This window comes from Melanostigma gelatinosum, assembly GCF_949748355.1.
Source record: "Melanostigma gelatinosum genome assembly, chromosome: 7".
Classification (NCBI taxonomy): Eukaryota; Metazoa; Chordata; class Actinopteri; order Perciformes; family Zoarcidae; genus Melanostigma; species Melanostigma gelatinosum.
The window spans coordinates 12855511-12875824 of NC_136640.1; the positions used below are offsets into that span (position 1 = coordinate 12855511).

General features: G+C 43.1%; 2 protein-coding genes across 2 annotated transcripts; one reads left to right on the forward strand and one right to left on the reverse strand.

The window, feature by feature from the left end:
• Positions 1-837: 837 nt before the first annotated feature.
• On the forward strand, positions 838-4002 carry fkrp (fukutin related protein). Its single transcript, XM_079272724.1, has 2 exons — positions 838-1168; positions 1476-4002. The coding sequence occupies exon 2, from the start codon at positions 1594-1596 to the stop codon at positions 3190-3192; it is 1599 nt and encodes a 532-aa protein (XP_079128850.1). The 5' UTR covers positions 838-1168; positions 1476-1593; the 3' UTR covers positions 3193-4002.
• Positions 4003-4747: 745 nt separating this feature from the next.
• slc1a5 (solute carrier family 1 member 5) lies at positions 4748-12684 on the reverse strand. Its single transcript, XM_079272609.1, has 8 exons — positions 11955-12684; positions 9109-9151; positions 8912-8980; positions 8615-8781; positions 8201-8434; positions 7845-8039; positions 7521-7655; positions 4748-7352 (listed from the first exon to the last, which is right to left on the reverse strand). Exons 1-8 carry the CDS (start codon positions 12491-12493, stop codon positions 7112-7114), a joined length of 1623 nt encoding a protein of 540 aa, XP_079128735.1. The 5' UTR covers positions 12494-12684; the 3' UTR covers positions 4748-7111.
• Between the last annotated feature and the right edge of the window lie 7630 nt (positions 12685-20314).

Consider the following 20314-nt stretch of genomic DNA (forward strand, 5'->3'; position numbering starts at 1 on the left):
AGGAATGTTTGAGACTCTTATTTTGTACATCCCAGATTTGTTTCCTGTTTGCCATTGGAAATTCCCAGTGTGGATGACAAATAAAGGGCCATGTTTGCAGTAATACACAATGAACACGTCGCTATGGGAATTTATTTCCTGCCATTTTGTGAGCAAGGATGTTTGAGGACAGTAAAGTTAGCCAGCGGTATGCACAACTTTGTTTCTGGTTTGAGGTTTCCATGACAAAAGTCAGTCACGGGACGACCGTGATTTTGTCTTGCCGCGTGTCTGCCCTCTGATTTGTTGCAGATAAATTACAATTGGATTTGAATACAACAAGCTTGTGTTAAATTATCCAGAAGCATCCTTAACACATGGTAATCTGTATTTTATCATTTTCGATTTGAACCGGTAAGATACACATGCATATACAGTATTTACATAATAATTACATAAATCAGAAAATCAGCTGTACAGATGCCGGTTAAGACTTCAGCATCGGGTCCGTTGTCATCTCTGCGCTTTAAGTAAAACATAAGTGGAGACATTTATGGGGTAATTTCTCAAACATAACAAATAATCACCCACAGGCATCCACTTAATTTTATTTTCTGTTCATAATACAAGTGTGAAGACATATTTCTAACATTGAATTGGTTAACAGTAAAACGATAGAGATTACATGATAATGTAAGAATACATTTTCAACCTAGCAATAATATTTTGCAATTCTTGTGCAAAATTCGTTTTTGTTGCATTCGTTAATATGGGAGTTTTATTCTGAAGGATACGAGCCGGAAGTATTGGCAAACGTGATAGCTTAAAGGTAAATTCGTGCAATTGGGTTCCATGGTTGAGTTTACATAGTAATGCAATATTCTGAAGCGATTTCTGTGCACTGGGAATTTAATCCTAAAATTTTGTAGACTCGATTTCAACCACAACCGTGTCATTAGCGAACAATGCAGATTAATATCCGTGTTTGCTGCGAACGAGTCAGCCAGGTTTGCTCACATGCTACCAGAGCTGGCTGAGATGGACCACCATGAGAAACAAATACCCTGTAGTACAACAAGGTTAATAGGCGTAACACTGCTTCATGCCTCTAATAACATGGCTAATGCACGATGTGAAGGGCTGCAAATAATTGCCCTCTAAAAAGTAAAATAGATACACCCGAATTAAGGTGAGTTGTGGTCGTGAATGTTACCGCCTGTTTAAATTGCATGATAATGCAGCAAACGTTATTTACATTTATTTAGAAAAGGAAACCTTGCATTGAGTTATGGCTGTCCTAGTTTTACATTTAAAGTAATTATGTCTGCACTGCTAACTATTTCAAATCAGAGTAGCCCTCTGTGTCATTTTAAAGTAGCATGAGATTGTACTTTACAGTCAAGGTATCTTCATGCAGTAGTTATGAAAATATAAATCGGTGGGATTAAAAGCATAACACAATCGCTGCATCATTTCTTTTTTTTTGTCTTTCACAGGTTGTCTTCAACTCTAATTCCTCTACTGTTTCACTAATGGGGACCTAACACCCACCACTGGATTTCTTAATTGAAACTACTTCTCCTGACAGAAACTGGGAAGTAAACATCAGTTGCCATGCGTATCAGTCTCTGCCAAGGCCTGTTAACTGGTGCCATCATCCTCAACCTCCTCATTCTTTACTATGTGTCCCGGGCTCAGCAGCAAATGATGGACAAGAGGAAAGAGCTTGGCAGGGGCACGAGGAGGGCGGCCCTTCCAGCCTCTGGTCTGGGCGGAGGCCTGGGGGTACCTGTCGGAGCTGGTGGTGAGCCTGGAGTGGTTGGAGGGGAGGGACACAGTCGTGGCCCACGTGTAACTGTTCTTCTTAGGGAGTTTGAAAACTTTGAGAATTATGTCGGGGATGTGGCTAACTCTTTCCTCCGCCAGAGACCTGAGCTTCCCTTCCTGGCTGTGGCAGACACGTCTCCGTACCCTCCCCTGGTGCTTCCAGAGGGGGCCCGCCTTCTAGTCCTCTCCCCCAGCCCGGACCAGCCACCACAAGCTCACAGGCCAGAGTTCCACGTCCAGACGGAGTTTGTGCTGCTGGTGCCTGACGGGGTGGAGTTGGAACAACCTCGGGCTATCGAGAGGCTGATCAGGGAGTTGGAAGGTGAGGGTGGGGGGCCTGTGAGGCTGGTAGCTGCGCCTGTGCTGGCTCGATCTGCTGTGCAGTGTCTCCACCTGCGGGTGAACCTCAGAGAGTGGACAGCCACCTACTCACCGGCTGCATCTGGGAGCAGTGGAAGTGTGTGTTCGGCTTTACAAGGAGATGCAGTTGTCCTCATTCGCACTGAGGATCTTTTTAATCTCTCTGTCCCTGTGGGGCGGCCCCTTTTCTCCTCGCTCTTCGTCCAGACTGCCCTGAGAGGCTGGAAGGTCAAGCTTCTGGAGAGCCCCTGTTTCGCCGCGAACCATCGGCCGCTCTTCAGCTCCGCCCACAGCCAGTGGAAGGCCGACACTCGACTGAAGGAGGCCACCGGGAAGCTCATGAGGAGCTTTGGTCTGAAGCGTCTCCTGCTGCCTGATGGGAAGGAACAGTGGTATGGCTGCAGTAAAGAGACGCCTCGCTGCTTTGGCACTGTGCAGGATGACACTCCAGACTACCTTTATCTGGACCGCTGGACACCTCCCTGCTGTCTGCGCGCTCTCAGGGAAACCACCAAGTATGTCATCAATATTCTGGAGACCTCAGGTGTGCGCTACTGGCTCGAGGGGGGGACCCTGCTGGGCGCCGTCCGTCATCAGGACATCATCCCGTGGGACTATGACGTGGACCTGGGCATCTACCTGGAGGACATACCCAACTGTGATCACTTGAAGAACCTGGACTCTGGCTCTCTTGTGGATGCTAACGGCTATGTCTGGGAGCGTGCAGTGGAAGGAGACTTCTACAGAGTCCAGTACAGCGAGGCCAACCACCTGCATGTCGACCTGTGGCCATTCTATCCCCGTAATGGCGTCATGACCAAAGACACGTGGACAGAGCACAAACAAGACGTGGAGTTCCCAGAGCACTTCCTGCAGCCGCTGGTACCCATGTCTTTTGCCGGCGTCACTGCCTACAGCCCCAACAACCACCGAGGCTTCTTGGAGCTCAAGTTTGGAGAGGGGGTTATTGAGAACCCCCAGTATCCCAACCCCTCGAAAAAGAGGCTGGACAGAAGCAAATTATGAGATGGAGACGCGGAAGCCCTTTTAATGTAAAAACTTCTTTTTTTTTAAACTACCTAAAAGATGATGGCTGAAAACTAATATGGTGCCAGAATGACTGCATTTGGTGTCAGGTTTACCACAGCTATATCACCAGTTTAATCTCATGCCTGGTCAAATGTTTTCTATTGTCAGTATTTGGATGCAAAGTCTAACCTTGGACTGCCTTCTTATTCTTTGTAGTGGTGAGATTTAGTTTGCAAGGGGCATGAACGCTTGAAAGATTTAAATCCATACACTAGTGTTATTATCAGGCATATGTTAAAGAGGCAAGGACTGGCACAACTATGGTGTACTAGATCTGTATGTGTTGTACAGTAAAGTATAAATATGACTGCTGTAAAGATGGTAAATACTGTTAAATTATATTGATATTGTTTTTTGTTGAAAACTGCAGTGTACGTTATCTTAATAAGGATTTAAGGTTTTGGACGGAATTATTTGCCCAAACAGGTGTTTTATGATTTGTTTTTTACTTTGATGCTTTGATTTGCACTGGTTCTTTCAGATTATGCAGTTCATGAATGATTGTCACTGTAAATCGATGCCATTTGGTACCCGGCAGCTGTGGCGTGGTGAATGTTTGTCATTCATGCTCTCATTGTTGGCATATGGAGAGGAAGAAATGTTCCTCTATCAGGCCTTAGTATTCAGTTAAAAAACATTTTTATGAATATTAACATTATGTGCGTTACTACTGAGCACCCACTGTGTATTAACTCAAATGGAATTTCAATTCAGTGGATTAATCAAAGAAAAATATTCCAAAAGAGAGGTTGCACCAGCCTCTCTGGGTACAACAGGTTTCCTTTAGTGTCGTGTGTGTGTGTGATGTATCAAGCTGTCACTCCAGTTCACGAACTGGTAAAATAAAGGAGATTTTACAGATGATTTCATTCATTTATGTTCATGAGGATTGTTGGCAAATCAACTGCAAATACAGTGAATGTGCCAGATTGGTAGCATTTGTTTTTGAACACTAGGTGGCACCACAAACCTAGATATTATATGGGCTTTGTAACGCCTATAAGTGGTGTTCACTGTATTGCATTATGGGAGTTCATAGCATCCCAGGAGGCGGAGGATTTTATGACAGGATAAACCGGTATGCGGCTCTCGTGTTCGTCAGACTTGTCTTGTAAACTAGTTTCCGAATCTTACACAAGAGGCTGCTCTGCATTTCCAAATAGCTGTCTTTCACCTATTTATGCTGCGCATATTGTATTTCCCCAAGGTGTGTTTGCCTTGTAATTGTTGGAATGCTGTTAAGCATTCCAACAATTCATCAAGACTCTGTTTCATTTGACATTGATTTGAAAACACGTTACAGTCTTCTCCCGACTATTCATAGAAATATTCCACAACACACGACAGACAATTTATTTCTCGCGCGAATGACTGACGTAACTGTGAAAGTCTTTTTATTGTTTTTTCATTTACCGACTGTAGAGCTTGCAGCTAGTCGCTGCAGTCAGGGTTTAAACAGACAAAACAAAGTTTCCAACAAACAGCCAAGAGATACAGCCAAATAAAATATCTTTATTGTTTAAATCCTAAGGACAGTAAATTAAAACTAACCGGGTTTTTTTGAAACAGTCCAACTGTAACATCATTATAACCAACATGAGCAAACACACACACGACAAAAATCCATATGGTGAAAAATGTGAACATATTTTGAAGTACCAGTACAATCAATCAATTTTAGCACTCTGATTAAATAAGACTAGATATGTGGACTAAGGCCTGCAACGATTTCATAGACGGCCATCATTGGAAATACTACTAAACTAGTACCATATAAAGCCTCTGAGAACACAGATTTGTGAATAGTTGTACACAACGTTGGTAGCACGAACGGAAGTCATTTGGTAGCGCTTTAAACCCATGAAAGATGATACGGATGGAAGAGCTAAAACATTCAACAGTGAAAATGTAGTTTATCATATGTTGCACACATATATATTGCATATATATCATTCTAGGGTCCATTCAACACAACTCATACCATCACAGCTACACCACAAAGCCTACCACGTCTCAAGTTTCTTAAATGCCCACTGCCACATGAAAAAGGAAATTACAAAAGATTACCAACTCACGACTTTAAAATAAAAACAATAAAAAATGAACATAATAAAAAACTATCAACCAGGTAAGACTTGAAGTTAGCAAAAAATAAAATAAATAAATAAATAAAAGATTTAGAGTTACCGTACTAACCTGTCCAAACATTGTCTTTGGATTTTGATCATAGAAATATATATGATTTGAACAAATAAGTATCTTAGGCATCACCATTGACATACAAGGAGGCCTACAGCCCAAAACTAGTATTTCATGTTTATGGCCATCACAGCCACACAAATAGGTTTAAGTGGAGACATGCTTCCTTTCAATGAAATCCTTCAGGTTTTCAGGCCTCAACAGTCAAAAGGAGCAAGCAGTCCACTGCTGCTGGTCTGTCAACGTTGAGGCATCCTTGTAGTCGAACGACTTTTGTTACCGACACATCAGATGACAGTCACTCTACACAACATTAAAACAATGTCCTTGTTACAGACTGTGCTTTTAGAGTCCATTTGTGCCTTACTAAGCTGCACAGAGCAACAGCACGGGTAAAATGTAGGCTATAAGAAAGAACAAGTACCATATCTCCTTGGAAATGTCATTCAAGGTTAGGAGGAGTGAAAACGGTCTCCTGCCTTTTTGCTGAGTCTGTGCAATTTTTGGTCTTTTTAAGAGTATTAAGGACAGTCTTCAAACCATAGTTAAACCTGAGGTTGTGTTGCCTTCTATCACATTGATGTCCATGAGAAAAGGCAGAGAGGTGTCCAAGCAGGTTGATGTATTTTGAGTCCTTGAGGAAAACGGTTCTATTATTTAGCCCTGGCCAGTTATTGCGTGGATATAAGAAGAACTACCGTTTGTGCCTTTTGTCATACAGACATTATCAGCCATTTACATGCAGAGTGTGGAATATATTTAAACTAGTGTTCCATATGCTTTACATATGACAAATAGAATACAAAATACATACAAATATGTTGTCCACAATCTGCATGAAAGTGGCCATAATCATGTATAATAAAATACACCAACAATTCATGTTCAAAGACAAAGCATTAAGAGGATACATTTCAAAAGTTGACCACAAACTGAAAAAACAAAACAAAAGAGATGTCACAAAAATCAATGTTAAAAATAAATAAATACATTTTTTTTTAAAAGGTATTTGATTCCAGACGGAGAATATGAAAACACAGATTGGGTGCAGCAAGCTGCGTTTGGTCCTCAACTTTTAAAGTCAGAAACGTTCCACCAGAAGGTTGACAAAGTGGTAAAGACCAGTTGTGTACAAATTGGTGCCAGGGGGCCAATTGGTAAATACACCCACGTAACTTCCATTTCCCCGTCATAAATTTATGTAACATTTCCTAAATTTATGTAACATTTCCTAAATTTGCAACATGAAATCTGCCATCACCGGCAGACGGTCACTGATCCAGCCGCTCGACATCCCAGTGGCTGTATGCATTATACAGGTGAACAGCTGATTTACACAACTTGGTCACATGGTAAAATTCAGACTTTAAAAATTGATGAGGAGTGATCAATTGAAACATTAGTAGCCAGACTAATGTCTCTCAAAAAGAAAACTAAAGTCACTGTGCAGAGTATGGATTTTGAATTCCCCCCCCCCCCTTGACATTGTTCCTGTCTGCCCAGAACAGTGTTGAAGACAGAGCGTTTCATTGGTAAGGTACATGTCCATCCTCTCTTTTCTTCAGGGCAGGAAAAAAAAAAAAAAAGAGGAAAAGAGTGTTTTGGTTTTGCAGGGCTGTAAAATACGCGAGTGTCATTGACGGTGTCAGCAGCTTGATCACATGACGGACTCCTTTTCACCGGAGAGAGACTTCTTAGCACTTTCTGCACTGTCCCGCTCACCTGGCTTCTCAATAAGCGGCGAGTGCTCGGGGGCAGCAGCTGAAGGGCCTCCCTCCAGCCTGACCTCGCTCAGCTCTGCTTCCTCCTCTCGTTTGGCCGCACGGTCCACAAAGTTCTGCAAGAGCCCGGCTCCAAAGGCATCGCCCTCTACGTTCACCACCGTGCATGTACGGTCACTACATAAAAATAAAAAAAAGACAGAATGGATGGATTGATATTGGCTCAGACAATAATGTCGTCAGGGAGCATAGTACATTAAGATCGTACTGTGTGGAGTATGTCACATCAGTTGCTTGGCTATAGTGCTCGATGTCTACATGTAATACAAAAGGTTTTGTACTCACATAAGCCAGTCAACAGCCAGGATGAGAGAGATGTCATTGGTGGGCAGTCCCACCGCCTCCAGGATGATGGCTAAGGTCAACACACCACCAGCAGGTATACCTGCAGCTCCAACACTCGATGCTGTAGCGGTCACACTAACACATGAGGGGGGAAGACGACACAAGTTAGACTCTGACAGAGCAGATTCAATTTCACACAGACAATTTCTTTTACAGACTATATCGGCATTGAAGTACCTGTTAAGTGTGGCGATTGTACAATTTGACATAGTATTCAATCCAGCTGTGTAACTGCGGACGTGTCTCAGTGGCTTTAGGACTTACAGGATGGTAATGACTTGGATGAAGTTAAGGGAAATGTTGTTCAGCTGAGCGATGAAAACCGCGGCCACACACTGGAAGAGCGCCGCTCCGTCCATGTTGACCGTCGCTCCGATGGGCAGGATGAAACGGCTGATGTGCTTGGATACGCCGTTATTTTCCTCCACACACTTCATCATCAGGGGCAGAGTGGCAGAGCTAAGAAACAAGGAACGCGTGAGTGTTTATTAGATTAGATTAGATATTTAACAACCAGCGAGAACCAGCGAGAACAAACAAGTGTGTGTGTGTGTGTGTGTGTGTGTGTGTGTGTGTGTGTGTGTGTGTGTGGGAGAGTCGGAGAGCAGCGAGTTTGTTACCTGGAGCTTGTTCCGAAGGCTGTTGCCAGAGCTGTAAATATCCCCCACAGGAAGGTGTATGGGTTCTTTCTTGTAATGACGAAGTAGATGGCGGGCAGCACGAGAAGGCCATGAATAGCATGTCCGATGACACAGCAGGCTATATATTTTCCCAGACTAGCAAATAGAGTGCCAACATCATCCATTTCAACAATCTTGCCAGCTACAAGGAACATGATACCAAAAGGGGCATACCTGCAGAGAGACGGGGGGAGTGCAAGAAAGAGAGGGGACCTCATTAGATAATTACGGTTCTGGAACATGGCAAAAAGAAAAAGCCTCTCATATTCAATGATTAAAACGTTTTTAACCCAGAGCTCCATGCTGATTTTATTCTAATCCCTCCCAACCCAGCAGCATGCAGGTCTTTCTTACCACATGATCCAAGAGACCAGCACCATGGTGGCCTCGTTGAAGGAGTTGAAGAACTTAATGAGGATCTCTCCTTCCTCGCCCAGCTTCCTCAAAGCCACACCAAACACAATGGCAAACACTACCAGACCGAGAATATTCATGCCGTCCTGGTCTGTTCCATAGGGCACCTTAGAGACACAGGAAGTGCACAGTCAGGACACACAGACCCACAAACCCACGCCATCATTCTAGAGACACGCGTGCTTAGTGTATTTTGGTCGATTTTATGTGGACAACTAGGCCATTCCCTTTGCTCACCTTCTCCACCGAGACGGTGAAGTTTCCATCCGTGTCATTCTTGGTAACCAGCTTGTAACTGGTCGCATACTGGATGGGAAAGAAAGTTTTGCCCAGTTAGGTAGTTTACTTCACTCAGTCATCCAATCTAAATATTCCCTTTGTATAATTTCAAATCATAATCATGTCAAATTATACAATCAAAGTGCAGTACTTACCGATTGAAAGGCAGCAGACACCAGGTTGGAGGGAAAGATGTTTCTGCGGAGAGAGAGAGAAAGACTTTCAATTCCTGCGCTCGGTGTGTACCGGACGCTTTGAGGAAATCCAGTGAACAACATGTGGCTGTAATTGGAGGGAGATCAATTACAGATGTGGGAACTGAAGAGCAGAACACAATAAAAGTGCGTGGTGTTGTTTTTCTGTATCTGCTCATACAATAAAACAACCCTGACCAACTATGAAGGGCACATGGAGCAAGGGCACATTTGGCGCAGGGCAAACGCATTGCAAAGCCATAAACTAGCCTCCGTTTAGTTCAGAACCATTTCTGATGAAGTCGGAAATGTTTGTCCGAATAGAAGAGTTTAAATCAACTAGAAAGCATCGTCCTATTTTGTAGCCACACTTTTAAAACGACACTAGTTTGTGCTTTTCTTTTACAGACACAGCGGCTATACCCTCTGGACATCACACGGAATCACAAGATTGATCATGTGGAAATAGCTGAAGGCACTTAACAAATAATCCCCTTCTTATCCACTCTGCCTAACTGCTAGTGTGTGACAAGTACACATAGGTACATAATTCCGACTGTATATTAAATCTGTAAAGAACTCATAAACCCACGTGTCCCTGATATGCCTATATGCAATGGATTTATAGTAATAAGGCATTACCTTCAGAAGCTCTTTCCAGCCATTCATTCCCTCACATTTGAACCATAACACACCATTAAAAAAAATCATGTGATTAGGGCAGCATGAGACGGAGGCTATTGTGTTTCATAAATAATAGAGATGAAATCTAAATGGATCTAGTTTCACGTTCTTGTTCTTTGCTGTAGCGACTTCATTCCCGGTGCAAAACCCAGTTTTAATAAAAGACAATATTTATGTACACTCCCTGACAACCACAAAGGTTTCCCCCACGCATCACTTTCTAAAAATACACTACCGGTAGTTGTTTAACACTGAACAGGTTAAACTCCGTGTACAGGTTCCTGTTATATATTCATGGTATGCTAGATATGTGGTATGTTCAAAGGTTGTATTCATTTTAGTGGAGTTTTTCCTTTATCATAATTGAGTGTCAAGGAGAGGATCTCATACACTGTACAGATTGTATCTGTACAGTGTATGAGAGACACTGGAGGATTTACATTGTAAATAAACCGGACCTGACTATTGACAGTGTGGAATGTTGTCATACCACTCCATTCATTCCATTCGGTTCTTCAAACATCATTAGGTGGGTGCGTTGCTTTTCTGGAAGATCGCGGATTGTTTGAGGCCAATAACTTTGCCAGCTGTTTGTTAGACCAGGATCTGGCAACAACTCATGCAGGTCCACGTGGAATGGTAACTGTTTAATTAGTAACAATGATTCAAGGTACTTGATGGGGGATGGACCTAGAGGTGAACTATGGCCCATCAAAATGTATACCGGTACACATATTTCTACGACCAAAATTAGGTACAGGAAGTAGCTTTAAAAAACGAATTAGAAAACAATCACGTGATTTTAACTGAGCTGGAATGAATCAGACGGTACATTGTCTAGCCTATGTTGAGCGTCGATTCACAGGGTGAAAATATACTCAAAATGTTATGAAAAGAATAAAAATACAGTCTACCAACCCTTCCAATACAACAAGTACTTGGGATAAAAGCAGCAAACGGTAAACCTCTTTTGAGAAACGCATTGTGCCACGCAATCAGTATTTAATGTCACTGCCAAAGCAAACAAAAGGTAGGAGATAAGGATGTCAATAAGGATGTGTAGGAGTGTTTTGAGTCTGAGTTTACCCCATCACATGAGTCACTAGGCTGGCATGTGGTCTTTTACTGTAGTGTGTCTGAGCAATAACCAGGGCGTTTTTTTACACTTTATGAGCAGCTCCTCAGTCAAAGTCCTTCCGTCTGTGTTGGCAAAACTACTGGTAACCGGGACACCAGCAGAGAGGGACCGCTCTTATCTGTCCTGTGTTTGTGTCCTGCATGAGATAAGCACGACTGACTTTTTTCTTCTCCTTCAAAACAACATTCAAGATGTTGCGTTCAGGAACATCAGTTACCAATGAACTGGGCCCACTACACTGTTTCTAGAAGTACCGGTAAACCACATTTCATCCGCGCTGTTAAACATGAACAGTGAGACGGACAAAACGCTAAACAACCCATCTGAGTTTCGTAAACCCGACCAGACACCGTTACGTAAGGGACACAATGTTAATCCGTCACGGGTTACGTTTTGCACATCAATTTTAAATATTTTAGGAGGCGTTGCCGGGGCTGAGTCACACTGCTGCTGGAGGAGAGAGGGTGGAAGTTATGATTTCTATTAATACACAATTTCATAACTCATTCCAAGAAATTTTGACATCTCACTATTTCAGTCTCTGAGTCAACGGATTGCCCAATCTGAGGGGCAGTCATTTCATTGGAAATCAGCGTCCTCTGAAATCATCGTTAAGTAGAGTACAATTAGAGAGTTACCCCACGTGGACTCAGTCACGCACGCGGAGTTAGTTACACCACGGGGCGATATTATAAAACACAGAACGTGAAATAAAACCGCATTAGTTCAACAAGTTTTAGTCGGACAACTGGCGCTCTTCCGTTGAGTTCACCCTGAACGTACACGAAGCTGATGCAACAGCTTGTCATTACGGCGACACCGCTAGAGGCGAAATACCTAACTGCACGTGTCATTTACACCTCGTTGATGAACAGATACTTAGGATGACGTTGCATTTATACACAATTCCACGTCACGATTGGACTATATTAGTTAATAAGAGCGGAGGGGTGAGGCGGTGATTGGGGGGGTGATGTTCACTCACCTGATCAAATCTAAGAAGGAGTCTGTCACTTCTTTAGCGACAGGCACGTCGTCACCAAAGCCCTGCACCTTGGGTTTGACCACCGACCCGGACCCCGGGGTTATGATGAAAGCCATCACAACCCCGATGGACGAGGCAATCAACGTGGTGACAAGGAAGAAGAGCATAGCCCAGCCGCCGAGCTTGCCCAGGGCTTTGGGGTCGATGCTGGCGGACCCGGACACAAGGCTGCACACCACCAGGGGGATGATGATCATCTTCAGAAGCCGGATCAGTAGCTCTCCGGGGAAACCGATGTAGATGACCTGGGTCTGGGTCAGCCCCGCGTACTGCGCGCCAAGTCCAATTAAAACCCCGATGATGACCCCGGCCACGGTGAGGATCACCAGCAGGTTGGCCATCACGAGCCTCTTCACCCGCTGGGACAGCGGCTCCCGGTTGCCCTCGTTGGGGCTCTTCGTTCCGTTGGCCAGCGGCTCATCGAGGTGCGTCTCTCCGTTGGATAACTTCCTCTCCTCGATGTCCATCTTCTCAGCCATAGTGCGCGTTGAAAGTCACCCTTAGAATGATCCAAATCTCACAAGTATGTGACCAAAACTATTGTTAATGTGGTGGGAGTAACTCACACTACGCTCGATGTTCGGCTGCCGCACAGCGTCTGCTACTTATCCGGGAAGCCAACCCCCACCCCTGTGACGCACGAGATGGGCGTGTTTAAATAGAGAGCGTGGCTGTTGAACATTTCGTGAATGTTCCATTACATACATTAAAACAAAATGCAAAAACTATCAGGCGTGTTTCTTGTACGCTGTTGTATTCGTGTGCTATTTTAGGTTGTATTCATCTCTAAATGTCACTTTCATTCATTTTAGATGAACACAATATTTTCCGTTTTAATAAGTTGGGTAATGGTGACAGGTACGCCACCATCACATGGGCTTTGTTGGTTAGGCTGTATGATTTATTTTGGACTGTGGTACAAGGTCCAAATATTTGAGGATTAAATGTCGAGTTAAATCTACATTTGTGTTTAATCTGTATGTGGCAGATGTAAGATTTTCTTGTCTGCAAATATTTCTGGTGTCTTGGAATTCCAGGAGTGCATGACACAAAAACAACATTTACTGTACATTATTTACAAAATACAATTTTAGTTGTCACATTTTAAAATGTAAAGCTTGTGATTACTTTTTTTCAAATCACAAATCAAATACAATTTTAGTTTTCACATTCAGTGTATTGAGGGCGTCGTGCTTAAGAGGTTTTAAGGGACAAGTCAACTTCCTCTTGAAATCATCGTTAAGTAGAGTACAATTAGAGAGTTACCCCACGTGGCAATATTATATATACATAGAAACATAGAACGTGAAATAAAACTCAACAAGACATGTATGGTCCTTCTGGAAAGAACGTCATAAAAAGAGGGACAACTAGCGCTCTGCTCCGAGTTCACCCTCAACATGCACGAAGATGCAGCTGAACTGATGCAACTGCTTGTTGTCATTACAGCGACAAAGCTCACGTAGCTGTAGGCAAAGTACCAAAGCCAACTGTCACCATCCAGTGGTTAGTGAGACTTATTTTATTTTTTTTACATTTGGAAGCCTTACCAAATCACCTAACTGGACATAAAGGTGAAGAGGGTGTGGGTTCACTCACCTGATCAAATCAAGGAGTCGATCACTTCTTTAGTTATTAGAGGGCTGCATTAGGCACAGGGCATTTGTATTCTCTGAAACTACAAAGTAATGTTGCACTGCGCTGTCTCACCCATCTCCTCAGGCAATGCTCATGTTTATTTTTGCCTGTATTGTGTGAAGTACATCTGGGCCAAATTACTGATGAATTAATATACTCTAGTTTGAGACTTTGCAGACAAAAGTACTAGAAGTACGTGTCTTTGTGTACCCCCAATACAGCAGAACACAAGATTAGCAGCCACAGAGGTGACCACTCACTCACTAATTCACTCAGTGTTACGGCAATACATTTTTTGCTTGACGTAAACTAACCTGAAACTAGCTACTAGTATTGCATCATAGAGTGAAAAGCATGACGCAAATCCTCATGACCATTTATGCAAATCAGGAAGCTGAAAGAGAATTTAGAAAACGTTAAAAGTGAGGACATTTGTTTTGAAAATTAAACTTAATCTAAAAGCAAAACATATAAAAGCCTCTGCCAACACTAATCTGCTACTCCCTGTTATTAGAGTAGGAGTTAAACTTGGCTCCATTAGCTAAGCAGAGGCTCTACACAGCTGCTTGAGAGGAGCCTGCCACTGGACTTTGATGAGACCTCCCGCCTGTGTGTTTATTTGCTCTCTTCCCAAGCACCAACTCAGCAAAGAAAACCATTATTGTTGTATTTATACCATCAAAGGGAAGTGCATGTGGAACCACAAGCACAGCAATGAACTTAAACGAATCATCATTTGACAAAGAATTATAATTGAGGAGCAAGGCGTCTCAATTTGAACTGCACTGTGTCCTACCCAAACATTAGAGAGACAGGGAAGCATGGAAATTGACCACATCTTTCTTCCTTCATTCTGATATTTACACTGATGAGTGGCGCCAAAAAATAAGAGTGAAAGTGAGGGTGAAAGTTTGGGATGGAAACAGCCAAAGAGCAGTATCAAATTTTCCAGAAATCATCATTTCCCGGTTAACCATCCAGTTTCTGGTAAGATGTGTATCAAACTGTGAAAAGAGACAGACTCGCATTGTCTGAAATACTGAGGACTACAGTCTGATAGTCTTAAAATGTTTTTGTAAGGGTCCATGAAAGCAGTGGGTTATCTTACACTCAAACAACAATCCAAGCCCCATTAAAACAGTGTCCCACCGGTAGAAATTTGTGGGAAAAGCACCTTTAACAGCAAATAAACCCCACAGGACCATAAGTCAGGCTGATAGAAAGACGTCCTCTCAGTGCTCAGTTTGTTATCTCAAGCTTGTTCTTTGTTCCCTCTGACTGTGTGAGGGATTTCGCTGCGATTCGGTGCGTTTCTCTGTGAGAAAGGACAACTTCAATAGCTAAACCCGCAGGCTCATAAGAGGCGAGAGGTTTTTTTCCGACTAGGCCCCATCTATAACAACACACTGCACACACACACACACACACACACACAAGCTGCACATACTGAGGACATGATATTTTGCCGTGACATCAAATTTGACTCGTCTTCCAACGTTATACAAGAACGACAAAATAATACAGAGTCTTCAATCGGTGATATTAACAGCCGAGAGCATGCTGATAGCACACCCATGGCAACAGCTTTGGTTTTTGGTTTAATTAAATATTCTTCACTTCTAGGAATCCTTTGCCTCAATCTAACTGACCACTGCATTTCTTTTTCACTGTGTATGCGAAGGGCACTTATACTGTACCCAGCCTGTGCAGCTTCAGCTTCTAAGATGGTGAACTTGATGAACATCACCCGCTTTAACATTAGCATTAGCATTTTTAGCTCAAAACACTGCCTACAGCCTCAGAGAGTGCGAGGCAGAAGACTCGTGAGATATAAGTCATCTCAGGCGTACGATGGTTTTGTTGACGCACTGTCATAAAAACTCATGAAATAACAATGTGGGTTCTGCAAAGGGAAACAGGAAGAATGCTTGTAACAAAGTGATTCAACCAAATCTAAAAAGCTCAAATTTCCCCCAGTTTGTTCCCTTTCCCCCATTTGTATACTGTATGTGTATGTTTTTAATGGTGTGTTGTGCATTGTGTATTGTACTTGGAGGAGCCAAAGACAAATTGGAGGCGAACAATAAAGTCACTCTAATCTTGTTCTAATCTAATGTTGTACCAAAGGCACATAGCACAAGAGTCATGTGACCTCTGAAGGTGGGACGTGGTCGGATTTGGCAAAACGTAGCTGTCTCAGGTATCGTGAGAACAGGTGAGCAACAGGGGCACCAAACAATAAATTAATTGGAAAGGTGGAGACAGAAAGGAAACTTTATACTGCAGCTTAATGTACCATCCAGTAACTGAATGCTACTGTCATGTAGCAGGACCACGGTGTTGTACAAAAAGGCTTTCACTGACTACAAGCTCACCTCCAAGGGAGAATGGAATTTGTAAGAGTTCTACAAAAAAAATCTTCCACGAGATCATAAGAATGTGTGTCCGTAAACAACATGGTTTAGACAAGGAATGTACTGAGTCATGACAACATAGCATGTCTCGATTCAGCAAGGAAGGCTGCTAAACCCTGTCTGATCTCGTAGAGCCTTGGAGGGCCCCCTGGAATTATTCACGGATTTACTCTCTAATCAGACTCACATACCCCATCTGTCTGTTCCAGCCTGCCTTTCATAACCACTGACTTCAAGGATGTGAACTTGGATTTCATTGTAAAAAATGGAGTTATCTAAATTTACACTGTCTTTTTCAGTTCAATCATATCAATCACAGAAGAGAGAGATGTGAGAGAGAGAGAAGCTTTGGATCTTCATGGTCTAATTACATGTTAGTCCCTTTATGCCAGCTGGCAAGGGGACAAATAATGCAATTTGTTTGCATATATTGACGGTTGAGAGGTTGAATGCCTGTTGTTTACCCCTTCAAGATCAAGTTATGTGCAAAGCTTCATATAGCTGTGCATCTTTTTTTAAATCTTCCCGCCCGACCATATACAGTCTATATACTCTTTCTTACGCTACCCTCCCCCATTCACAAACACTTTGGGAGAATTAAAAAAACAAAATGAACCTGTTGAAACCACACCACGTGTTGGAACCCTGTTTTTGTTCCCCAAGTGTTCTAGTTTCAAATGTTTAACGATGCGCTGCTCCTCCCCTTCCACCACACCACAGTTTCCCTTTGCTTTGTTTTTGCTCTAAGGCCTGGTTATTGTGAAATGCTGACATATTGTTTTGTACTCATAGGGAATGTATTTTCATTAAGCCCATCCGGAACATGTTTTCTGTTGTCTCTTAAATGTGGTCGATTTTGGCAGCTTATACTGTATGCTAACAAACAGAAGTAATGAGATCTTGCATTCTTGTTCGATCAGGAAAATCCTCCTCGTCCTCCTCCTCTTTAGTCTTGCATGCTTCTGTTAAAAATAAAGGACAGCAATTATGCTTCCTGTCCCCTGCCTAGTTAGTCATTTGATCTTTCTGCATGCTCCCTCTCTCTCCGCTTGTAATAGGTGGAGTGAGTTACCTATGGAGGTAATAGAAACGGTGTAGTCAAGGCAGGTCAACACACACCCTGCCTCCGCATTCCCTTTGTGCCACTGTAAAAGGAGGAAAAAAAACAAACAAGCCGATCACGCGCATGTATGTTGTCACCACAATGTGTCAACGTGTACGGTATGTGCTCACGTTTGTGTCACTGTGTGTTAAAAGACCTGCATTAGGCTGAGGTCAATCAATAACACGCACAGAGAAGAAAGCAATCAGCTGGGACTGGCCGTCCTCTGTGCAGGCTCATTGCTTTTCCTGCATAGTCATGAACACAGCTACATAATTCAGCCAACACTTTTTGAGAAATGGAATCGAAAATGTTTCCGTCGTCGCCTCCCTGTGAGTCAAACCTTTCCTGCCCTTACGTATGTCCACACTAAAGGTCAGACCCAGGTATGAGGTGCAAGTGACATTTATCACATCTATGAGACTCGAGGACACAAGAACACACAAACACAAAGGTGGTGTCAGCTGGCCAGGCAGACACAGTCTTCTAGGACTGAGAGTCACAGACAAAGATGCCATCCACACTCTCATGAAACAATTCACTTTCCTGCACAATTACTGTCACGCCCTGGATCACCTCTCCAGCCATTTGCTTCTGTTAAGCAGGTCTGGTCAGCCAGTTACAGTCCAGTATTATGAACAACTCTGAAACAGCTTACCTGGTATTTCTCAAGATATATATCCTAACTATAATTATAATACTTCTGGTGTGACTTTAACACGCTTGTGGGTGTAGGCGGGGTGGGGGAGGTTAACTGTGGACTAAAAACACGTGCAGAACAAAATCTGTCCTCAGGACATTTGCAGGGAACATTCAGGCCTGGCAAGTGCAAGCTAGACTGACTGAGTGAGGGCTCTGATTTGCTGACAACAACACGCCCTTCTCACGCCCTTTTTTCCCCGCCCCCCGGCTCCTTTACCCACAGTCTGCAGCTTTAGAAGTTATACGACACTGTATGGCATGGAGGAGCTCAGAATTTCTTCTTTTCATCAGCCCACCCTGTCTCAGACTCTCGTTGTTAACCTCCTACTCTGTTCTCGTTCACTGGCTTTCTTTGTGTAGATAAGGACTGGGCCCAAAGAACAAAAAGAGCTGAGGAAAAAGGCGCAATTGTTCTGTTTCTCATGTCACTTTTGCTGGCTTCTTTTAAGTCTAAAATGTCAAGAAAAACTCATAAAACACATCTGTTGAGAGAAAGTCCCAACCTTTAGGGTTGTAAAGGTTTAATGCTATGGACGGAGCCCTCTGTTTGTCATTTGTGAAGAATGCAACAGCGACCACCTATATTGCTGACTCACTGTTACACAGCATTCAAATAGTGACTGGCATTTCTCCGTTCTCTTCATGTGCAGAGTGCACAGCTATGCAATATGTGTTCGTCTGCAGAGCCTGCTTTAGTTTGCCCATGACATTGGGGGCTATAGGGCAACTAGAATATGTGATCGATTTCGGGGGAAAGACTATCGGCTTTGCCCGATCAAATAGTATTCCAACGGTTCATCCATTCATTAAACACAAGGCAACTGAAACACCTTCCATTGGGGAAGAAAACTGTTCCAAATGGACTGAAGCTGGCTTGAGAGTTTTATCGTTTTAGCTGTTTTGATTTTTGTAATAACCATTTTAGGTTAAACTGCAGAAAATCTCCTTTATGTAACTGATTGGTAAACGTAGCACGCTGGTCTCCAGTACCTCACTCTGCAATTGGTTATTAGACTTCCTGACAAACAGACGGCAGGAAGTTCGGATCGGCAACCACACTTCCTCCACTCTAGTGTTGAACACCGGAGCCCCCCGGAGCAGTGTGAGCAGGAGAGGTGGGTCTCCTGCTCACACTGTACACCCACGACTGCTACCCTAAACATGAAGAGAATTCTGTTGTGAAGTTTGCAGATGACACTGCTGTCATTGGCCGGATTACAAATAACGATGACACCTCAAATAGAGAGGAAATCTTGTAGAGTGGTGCTCAGAGAGCAACCTACTGCTCAACATCTCAACATCAGTAAAAACCAAGGAGCTGTTGATGTAAGAAATTGATTAAAACCACCCAGAACATCATTGGTACCCATCTATCAAGCACCAGTGATATTGGTGACACTAGGTGCGTAAGAGGCCAAAGGATATTAAAAGACAAGACCGGTTCACACAGCTGCCATCTGGCAAGACAGTGGAGCGTCTTTCTTTAGGCTGTGAGAATTCTAAACCCACATGTATAGTTTGATGTTTGTTCGGGGGGGGGGGGGGGTTGTGTGTGTTTTCTTATGTTGGAAAATGGGACTACAAACTACATTGTGTTGCTCAACAATGACAATAAAATGAAAGGTTTCAAGGTTACCAAGTCATTGTTCCTATATACATACATATCATGTCAGGAAAGTACAGTTGGCAAACTAAATTGAAACTGAATAACGGAATTATATTCTATTGTATTGCATAGAACAAGCCAGGGACCGGGTCAGCCTCTCCTCCTGCCCCCGGATCCCTAATAACTGGAATATTTTCTCATTTTAGTTTATACCCTTCATAATCCCTCAGTACATCCACAGATACCTTTCTCAACAATATCACTAGAATTTTAGTCCCTTCAATATTGAGAATGAAAGGCTATAATCCAATACCCTGATGGCGACTGCTGAGTCCGTTGAATATAATTTCAGTAGTCAGCGCTATTAAAGGATTCTGCTGTAAATGAAAACACAGTTGGAGGTCTTGCTACACAAACATGAGCTTTCATTTACGAAGTAATAAAGATGGATTTGCCTTGTGCTTGTTTTAACTGGGATTTCACTGATATAGAGAGTACAGTGAGCATGCAAAGGGAAACAAATGTTTCCTAATATCTGCTCCCTCAATCCCCAGATTAACCGTTGTACATCACCCATACATTTCACTACGTCTCTCCTCTCCCTGCCTCTCAGTGCGTGCACCCACCTGGCAGCCTAATCCCCTCATGCAGCCGATAATGCCTGTTGGCTCTGGCTCTTAGCTGCAATAGATTGGATGAAGCACAGTGCTGCCGTGTCGGTTAGATGAACTGCTCCTGCTCCCACTGACACAATTTCCTACTGTCACCTTACAAACGTATTTCTGCCAGATCTGAAGATCCAGCATAAAAATGCTTCTCCAAACTGTACTAGCCTCCA

Excerpts from the sequence above, each read along its gene's own strand:
- fkrp (XM_079272724.1), top strand. The coding sequence starts at position 1,594 with ATGCGTATCAGTCTCTGCCAAGGCCTGTTAACTGGTGCCATCATCCTC.
- slc1a5 (XM_079272609.1), bottom strand. The coding sequence starts at position 12,493 with ATGGCTGAGAAGATGGACATCGAGGAGAGGAAGTTATCCAACGGAGAG. Across the intron at positions 7,656-7,844 it reads ATCCAAGTCATTACCATCCT|TGTGACCGCTACAGCATCGA; the intron begins GTAAGTCCTAAA and ends CTCATGTGTTAG. Across the intron at positions 7,353-7,520 it reads CTGGCTGTTGACTGGCTTAT|TGACCGTACATGCACGGTGG; the intron begins GTGAGTACAAAA and ends ATTTTTATGTAG.